Consider the following 9030-nt stretch of genomic DNA (forward strand, 5'->3'; position numbering starts at 1 on the left):
TATTCCCGATGATATAGCTAGGATGATGAAAAGGATATGTGAGCCTGTCACGTCCTATCCCCAACCAAATGCGGCAAACACAGATATTTTGGAACGCGCATTTCAAGTCTTCACTCAAAGGAAATCTAATTAAGCCTCTATAATTGTTGTCACATGTGAAGGTTCTCGACTTCTCTGTAGTTGTTTCCACAACGAATAAGTGATTCCATTGGTGGCTGGGACCTGTTCAAGATTTTCTTTCATTTGTGGCTAATATTTGGTGTACGAATTAAGTTTGAAAGGTAAAATCCCTTGAGGTCTGGTCCTTTTATTCCTGGTTTACTGAATTACTGTGTTATTTTCTCTGCTGAGGCCTAGTTACCTAAGTGACAGTTACTAAGGGTCATAAGGGACAATTGAAAGGTTAATTGTGGACAACGAGAAGTCGAGAAGCTTAAACCCTAACCAGAAATGATCGAGTTCCCGGAACCCTCCATTTTGTTGTTTTGAGGGAAAAACCAGAAACCTCTATAAGTTTCTAAAGCCAAATCAGTGTAGCTCATCATACCCGCCACAAATCAAAAACCAACGTCCATTTCAACAAGAAGCAATCCGCCACGTAATACCGCCAATCCCAACTCTGTGGCCGTTGGGAATTCGTATGCCAATTCCCATGATCTCATTTCACTCTCACTTTCTCTCATCACACTCCTATAAAATCTTCAAGTTGCCTACCCTGTTTTTCCAAGAGACAAACCTCGCAAACAATTTCGGTTTTGATTCAGTTTCACTTCTTCTTCTTCTTCCTTCAAACCCTCCATTAATTTGATAGCAAGCTTTCGACTTGTGCTGCAATCAATGGCTGCTTCAATCTCAACAACCATCGGAGCTGTCAGAGCACCGGTATGTGAATTTCCCGCCTTTGTTAATCAACTCAACTTTGTGTTCATCGAGTAAATTCATCAATTCGAAACACTTGAGCGCTTTTACATTTCATTGTTTGTAATACTTTTTTATTTTTGGTAGCTCAAGTTTCATTTCCTGATGCTTGTTAGGTTGTGATACTGGTTTCTGCTTTTCCGGGTCTCCTTGATTTGTTCTGAATATTTGAAACTCTATGATCTTACTTAGATTTGTGGTTTATTGGGTATTGGTGCAGTTAAAGTTAAATAGCTCAGGTGCATCATCTTCATTTCCGAGCTCTGCTTTCTTACGCAAGAATTTGAGGAAAGTGAGCTCCAAAACAAGGATTTCGTCTGGGAATTTCAAAGTCGCTGCAGAATATGATGAAGAAAAGCAGACCTCAAAAGACAGATGGGGAGGACTTGTCACTGACACTTCAGATGATCAGCAGGACATCACCAGAGGCAAGGGGATGGTGGATACTCTGTTCCAAGCTCCTACAGGTTGTGGGACTCACGATGCCATCATGAGCTCTTACGATTATATCAGCACTGGTCTTCGCCAGTAAGTACTTGATCAGGTTTTCCACACATGAAAGATGCCAATGTTCTTGATTTTGATCCATTTAAGTCACTGGGTGCCGTTGAATTTGGTTTCAGGTACAATTTGGATAACATCATGGATGGCTACTACATTGCTCCAGCTTTCATGGATAAGCTTGTTGTTCACATCACTAAGAACTTCTTGAACCTGCCAAACATCAAGGTTGGTCAACTTCCGAGAAATCATAGACCACAATTTCTGTGGTTTGTTTTTAGCGTAGCTAAATTGATTGGGATGCTTATAAATTGTTGTGACAGGTTCCTCTTATTTTGGGTGTCTGGGGAGGCAAAGGTCAAGGAAAGTCATTCCAATGTGAGCTTGTCTTTGCCAAAATGGGAATCAAGTAAGCGACTCATGAGCATTCTTTCTTTCTTCTGTTTCATTTATGCAATTGTTAGTAAAACAACTCAGTTAGAAGATTATGACTAATTTTTAGAAGAGTTGGAAGTACAAATTGTTATTACTAAACTTAATTTGCAATGACAATGAATACTCAGCCCTATTATGATGAGTGCTGGAGAACTGGAGAGCGGAAATGCAGGAGAGCCAGCAAAACTGATCAGGCAAAGGTATCGCGAAGCAGCAGATATCATCAGCAAGGGAAAAATGTGCTGCCTCTTCATTAATGATTTGGATGCAGGAGCTGGACGACTTGGTGGAACTACTCAATACACTGTCAACAATCAAATGGTGAATGCTACTCTTATGAATATTGCTGACAATCCTACCAATGTCCAACTCCCTGGTATGTACAACAAGCAGGAGAATCCCCGAGTTCCCATCATAGTCACTGGTAATGACTTCTCCACATTGTACGCCCCTCTCATCCGTGATGGGCGTATGGAGAAATTCTACTGGGCGCCTACTCGTGAAGACAGAATTGGTGTCTGCACAGGAATTTTCAAGACCGATAATGTTCCTACTGATGACATTGTCAAGCTTGTCGACGCGTTCCCTGGACAATCTATTGGTAAGTTTCATACCTTGAACTGTAACACAAGTGGGTACATGAAACATCAGAAAACAAACCACAAAGAAGAGACTGATATCATTGTGTTTGCATGCAGACTTCTTTGGTGCCCTCAGGGCAAGAGTTTATGATGATGAAGTGAGGAAGTGGGTTGCTAGTGTTGGAGTAGAAGGTGTTGGGAAGAGGCTTGTCAACTCAAAAGAAGGACCCCCAACTTTCGAACAACCAAAGATGACACTTGCGAAGCTCCTCGAGTATGGAAACATGCTTGTGCAAGAGCAGGAGAATGTGAAGAGAGTGCAACTGTCTGACAAGTACTTGAAAGAGGCAGCTCTTGGAGACGCCAATGACGATGCCATCAAGAGTGGCAACTTCTATGGTTAGGCTCTTCATCCTAAAGGCCTTGATGATAGGGTTGCATCTGGCTTTAGGATTTATAGAAGAACAACAAACTGAGGAGAAATTATTAAAGCCATTTTAATAATTGTTTTGATGCAGGCAAAGCAGCCCAACAGATACACATTCCTGTCCCTGAAGGCTGTACTGATCCATCTGCTGCAAACTTCGATCCCACAGCTAGGAGCGACAACGGGAGCTGCTTATACCAATTTTAGAGTTGTAATATAGGAATTCAGTATATAATAGAATGAATGTGCAGCCATTTTCATGAGTCAAGTCAGCAGGTACATGTGTTCAGCCCCAATTCAAGCTTACTATCAGTTAAGTTTTAAGGTAATGGATTAGACTGTTTCTACACGATTCTGAGTTTAATGAAAAGTAGTCAAATACCATAAACATAGAGAAGTGTGCAACTAAATTCAAGCTAGTCCTACATCAGTCTGTAACTGTGTACCAAAAACAACAACATGAAAAACTAATGGAGCATTGTACAGGCCCATGCTTCGCAGTTCACAAAATCAGAGAGGTCCCATCTTCAAACAGAGGACTTCTTCTGATGCCAATCATTCAATGGTTTTAACTATTTTATTTTGAGTGGTTTGGCCATTAGTACGAACAACTCAGGTCTGTTGGGATCAGGATGAATGGCTTGGCCCTAGCCTATTAAAAATAAATTCATCAATCTCCAAGAACATAAAATGTAGAATAATACTGTAGTGTTGTGTATCTAAATCTGTAATGCAGCCTTATCAGTTACAGCCAACCAGAAAAGAAAAACAAAACCAAAAACAAAGACAGTACTGTCATCTGTAAGAGCCATATGTAATATGATGCAACCAGTTTATGAGAAAAGCAAGCACATGATGAAGCCTAATTGTGTCTGAAACTCTGGATAAACGCACCAGTATCTGATTGATGATGAAGCCGTTGTAATCTACCATCCCATGATCCCCATGGTTTTGTACCTTATAGCAGTTGGAAATGTCGTAATATGTGTCCCAATTACCCAATAGAACCAAATGTGCTGTGCCCCTGTGCCACAAAACAAAAGCTTACAGAAAATGAGTGTCTTAGCAGTGCAAGTGGGTTTTCTTTTACTCCCCCCATTCGTTTCTAGCATCTATGACATGCACATCGTCAGCAGATTCCTTGATGTTTAATCTGGAGAAAACTTTATTGCATGTAGGTGCTATTATTGGACATGCCCCTTTTGAAAAGCCAGCATGGAACTCATTGCGCCTTTCTATCAAGTCTATTAGACTTTGCACATGAGAATAAAAGGAAAAAAATTACCAAAAAAAGATATTGTAAATAAGCTCTCATCTAGAATTGCTTTGTGATATAAGCCCTCATATAGAAATGGAAATCAATAAATTTTCTATCCAAGCTCATCATCATGGCATGCGCATGACAAGAAGTGAAGCTAAATCTCTATCATCATATTCCACAGGATCTGTTTATAGACATCATATGGTTTTGGTTAATACCGAAAGAATGAAAGTTTGGCCACAAAAATGAACTGAGGTGATTAAACTAACAAGCACAGTTTTGTTTCTATAACCTAAAGTTTTGTCCCCAAGTCAAGTTACAACCCCAGCCCACATTTTTCAAATATAATCTGGGATAGTGGGTTTGAACTTTGTAGTCCTTCTACCTATAATCAAGTTAAAAAAGCTTAATGACCAAAGAAATTGTTTAGTGCTAGCATTGAAGCCTGTCCCCTTTGGCATTATAAGAATTAAGATTCCTATCAACTTGGTACTAAACAATTAGCATTGTACGTAGTTTCTTGACATACTAAAGTTTCATCAGTTGAGGGTTAAATTTGGTTTAATCCATCCAGAAGGCACGCAACCTAACCTGTTTCTCCCATTCCATAAATAAAAAATAATTTATTTATTTATTTTATTTTTTCTATGGACAACATTCTACTTCAACAAGGACTGTCCACCAAATTTCAATGGATAGTAAAAGAAGGAAAAAGGCAAAACCAAATCAGTGAAGTTCACCTGTTTGTATTATCAGGGGTCATAAGCCAATGTGCAGCAAAGAAGAAGATGACAATTCACATAAAATGTCACAAATCACAAGTATGTCGATAAGAAGGGCCAAACTTGTACGAGTCTCTGAGTGTTGTTGGAGTCCATCTTCTGTAGCTCTGTAACTGCGCAACATATTCCTTAGACAGAAACTTCCAGTAACCCATAGGCTGCTTTCTGTCTCTCTCTCACTTAATCTTGCGTATGTGATGGCCCATGTGCCAAATTATTAGTGTCATCTATTGACTACATTCTCCACTGCTCTAACAAACACACTATCATTCCATCATTCTCTTATAGATTCAACAAAAACCATCTATACCATGCTTAGACTTTCCTCATAGGACAGCCCAGAAGTCCCATCCTACCAGCCTCATTCAAAACCCTTCCTTAGTTTTCTGCAACTGTGTAGATCCAAATGCTGTGAAGCTTGCACCTTTCATGGCAGATCATCTGATATTGTTCTGTGTTCTTCTGCTCTCGATACCAGCTTCATCTCAAGTCAGTGAGCTCTTCTTTCCTGGTTTTAAACATGTGGGCACCAATCTCACCCTGCATGGAATAGCAGAGTTTGAAAACAATCTTGGCATTCTCAAATTGACCAATGACACCAGTAGATTAGAGGGCAGTGCCTTCTACGCTTCACCGATTCAATTCAAAAACTCTACTAATGGCAAGGCCTTCTCTTTCTCCACCTCATTTGCTTTCACTATAGTACCCGAGTATCCAAAGCTCGGCGGCCATGGCTTTGCTTTTACAATAGCACCATCCAAGGATCTCAATTCTCTGCCTAGCCAATACCTAGGCCTCTTCAACAGCAGTGATATTGGCAACACATCCACCCACATCTTCGCAGTCGAATTCGACACAGTTCAAGACTTTGAATTCGGAGACATTAGTGACAACCATGTAGGGATCGACCTCAACAGCTTGAAATCAAACGCCTCAGCTGATGCTGCATATTACACAGATGCTACAACCAAACAGAACTTCAACCTCAAGTGTGGGAAAGCAATCCAAGCCTGGATAGACTACGATTCAGCTCAAAATGTAATCAATGTCACAATCTCACCACTCCCTACCAAACCCAAAACCCCACTTCTTTCATTCCATGTAGATCTCTCACCGATATTCCAAGAGTTCATGTATGTTGGATTCTCAGCTTCAACAGGTCTGCTTGCCAGCTCCCACTACATTCTTGGCTGGAGCTTCAACATCAACGGACAGCCCCAACCTCTTCACTTGGCCTCTCTCCCCAAAATCCCAATACCCAAAAACAACCACACATCTATCAAAATCGGAGTCTCGATCGCAGCCATTGCTCTCGCTCTGTCTGTAATCTCCATTACCATCTATGTTTTCGTCAAGAAACTAAAAAACGCCGAGCCAGTCGAATCATGGGAGCTCGAGCTGGGCCCACACAGATACTCCTACGAAGAACTGAGGAAAGCCACAAAAGGGTTCCGAGGAAAAGAGCTACTCGGTGAAGGCGGGTTCGGGCAAGTGTTCAAAGGAACACTCCCCAACTCCAAAACCCTTGTCGCGGTCAAGCGAATCTCCAACGACTCGAAACAGGGGCTAAGAGAATTCGTGGCAGAGATCGCAAGCATTGGTCGGCTCCGGCATAGAAACCTGGTACAGTTACTAGGGTGGTGTCGGCGACGAGGCGACCTAATGCTGGTGTATGACTACATGGAAAATGGGAGCTTGGATTCTTATTTGTTTGATGAGCCAAAGTTGGTGCTGAGTTGGGAGCAGAGGTTTGGGATTATCAAAGGGATTGCGTCCGCGCTTCATTACTTGCATGAAGAATTTGAGCAAGTTGTAATTCATAGAGATGTGAAAGCTAGCAATGTGTTGCTGGATAGTGAAATGAATGGGAGGCTTGGGGACTTTGGGTTGGCGAGGCTGCATGAACACGGGTCGAACTCGAATACGACTCGGGTCGTGGGTACGCTCGGGTATTTGGCTCCGGAGTTGCCGAGAACCGGGAAGGCAAGTACGGGCTCTGATGTGTACGCTTTTGGGGCACTTTTGTTGGAGGTGGTTTGCGGGCGAAGGCCCATTGAGCCCAATGTGAAGCCGGAGGAGTTGGTTTTGGTGGATTGGGTTTGGGGGAGGTATAAAGAGGGGAAGGTACTTGAGGTGGTGGATCCGAGGCTTGAGGGGTTTTATGATGAGAGGGAGGTGGTGATGGTGGTGAAGTTGGGGTTGATGTGCTCGGCTCATGGGCCGAGGGCGAGGCCCAATATGAGGCTGGTGGTGAGGTATTTGGATGGGGAGGTTGAGGTTCCGGAGGAGGTGAGACCGCCGAGTGGTTCTCGTGTGCTCGGGTTTGATGACTTTGTGGGCTCGTTTGCGTCGTCGTCTTCGTTTGATAGGATGAGCTGCTACTCTAACAAAGATATGGATGCTAGCTTTGCTTCTCTTTCTTCTACCTCGCCTATCTATCTTCTTCATGGGCAGACTAGATAGAATTTATATTTTTTTCTTTTGTTTATCCCTTTTGGTGTTTGTGATTTCTGCTATGAGATTTTGTTGATGAAACACTATTCACAAGAATGAAAGTTTACATGCAAATATTTGTATTGAAGTTCCTAAGGAACAATAGTATAATTTGGCTTGAGAAACCATCAGCCAAAGTAAGGTGTATACACGAATTAAGCTATATGGGCTACAACTCAGCTAGCTCTCTTCAATCCTCCGTTTGCCCTCTCGTTGTATACACGAATTGAGGTGTGATGTTCTTGAAATATGAATTAAGATCGATGAGGTCATGAGGGCTTCTCTGGCACTTCTCAAGACAAATAATGCAATTTTTTTTTTATTATTTATCAAATCCTAGTGGTAATTTCTCTTTCTTAATTTAAGATCATCTATGTATACTATGTTGCTTAGAAATTTCGTTGAAGAATTATTGCGTTCTTCAACAAAAAGAAATGAAAGTTGCTATCATAACCCATAATGTAATCATTTTGGCAATACAATATGACCTACTTATTCAAAACAAACATATTCTTAGAAAGTGGCTGATATATATAAAATTACAAGTCAATAACTTCAAGACATGGAGAAAATGTAGGTCTTTCGTAGTGAGAGAGATGGAAGTACTGCTGCAAGAAATGCCATATGTGACATTGATATATATTTCCTTTTCCGATGAGACCATGTGACATTGATTGATAATGAGAATATTAGATTATTCTCGCTCTCCTTAGGGATTTTTCTTGGGTTTCTCCTACTACGGACTCTAGGGACCCTAATTCAATGTAGGAATGCCTTAGAGTTTTCTGCCCTAGTAAGCCAGTATGATAGCATTACTTTGTGTCTTTGTTAGTTTGTCTATTTTTCGAACTTTGTTTGCTTGTTTGGTTTTTTCGGTTTTGGTTACTTTGGACTTGTTGGTGATTGTGATTGGTTTGTTTTAAGGCAGCCTCATGACTTGATTCTTACGTGGCCACTCCGGGATAAATCATGTGTTTATAATCTCATTCGTTACTTAATATATTGTTGTACGTCATTCTTCACACAAAAAAGATAATGAGAATATTAGAGTAGAAATTTGGACAAGTACTTTTATTAATTAATCGAACAATTACATACTCAATTAGAGAGGAAATCAATTGTGATTACTTAGAAGACTCAAACAGCTGGCTCATCCCATACTAATCTTCTCCGTGTCAAAAGTATGTTTCTTATCTTGTTCAAACGGTCATTGCCGCCTACATGACTAACATATGTTATCCAGTACGTGTTCTAGATAGAGAATAATCTGAGAAAATTGAGAAATAAACCATTCAATGTTGAACTACCTAACTTGGAAAACGGAAACAAATAATAATAGTAATAATAATAATAATAATAATAAAAAAGGAAAATGCCTTAATGCCCAAATATTTAAAAAAACTAAAGCTCATTCTAGTTAAAGTCTTATCATTATGCCTATTCCAATGATTCTTAAGAAAAAGATATTATTATGAGAAAATTACATAGTAGCACATGACCAAATTTAAAAACACAAAAAACCCACTAGATGCCACTCTCACTCCATTTCCTTCTCTCATTCCAACGTTTTGATTCTTCTTCTTCTTCTTCTTCTTCTTCACTCTCTCTCTCTCTCTCTCTCTCTCTCTCTCT

The 9030-nt window shown here is 40.5% G+C and overlaps 2 protein-coding genes across 2 annotated transcripts; both read left to right on the forward strand.

The window, feature by feature from the left end:
• Nucleotides 1–594: 594 nt before the first annotated feature.
• On the forward strand, nt 595–3280 carry LOC101313529 (ribulose bisphosphate carboxylase/oxygenase activase 1, chloroplastic-like). The gene is made up of 7 exons (XM_004302674.1): nt 595–882; nt 1139–1446; nt 1542–1647; nt 1743–1828; nt 1983–2455; nt 2553–2834; nt 2954–3280. The coding sequence occupies exons 1-7, from the start codon at nt 838–840 to the stop codon at nt 3067–3069; spliced, it is 1416 nt and encodes a 471-aa protein (XP_004302722.1). The 5' UTR covers nt 595–837; the 3' UTR covers nt 3070–3280.
• Nucleotides 3281–5215: 1935 nt separating this feature from the next.
• LOC101309756 (L-type lectin-domain containing receptor kinase S.4-like) lies at nt 5216–7368 on the forward strand. Its single transcript, XM_004305140.1, has one exon. It carries the CDS (start codon nt 5335–5337, stop codon nt 7366–7368), a length of 2034 nt encoding a protein of 677 aa, XP_004305188.1. The 5' UTR covers nt 5216–5334.
• The last annotated feature ends 1662 nt before the right edge of the window (nt 7369–9030 follow it).

The sequence above is a fragment of the Fragaria vesca genome, linkage group LG6 (assembly GCF_000184155.1).
Source record: "Fragaria vesca subsp. vesca linkage group LG6, FraVesHawaii_1.0, whole genome shotgun sequence".
Lineage (NCBI taxonomy): Eukaryota > Viridiplantae > Streptophyta > Magnoliopsida > Rosales > Rosaceae > Fragaria > Fragaria vesca.

Coding starts and splice junctions, on each gene's coding strand:
- LOC101313529 (XM_004302674.1), top strand. CDS start 838: ATGGCTGCTTCAATCTCAACAACCATCGGAGCTGTCAGAGCACCG. Junction 1,648..1,742: donor TGAACCTGCCAAACATCAAG/GTTGGTCAACTT, acceptor TTGTTGTGACAG/GTTCCTCTTATTTTGGGTGT. Junction 2,456..2,552: donor GTTCCCTGGACAATCTATTG/GTAAGTTTCATA, acceptor GTTTGCATGCAG/ACTTCTTTGGTGCCCTCAGG.
- LOC101309756 (XM_004305140.1), top strand. CDS start 5,335: ATGGCAGATCATCTGATATTGTTCTGTGTTCTTCTGCTCTCGATACCA.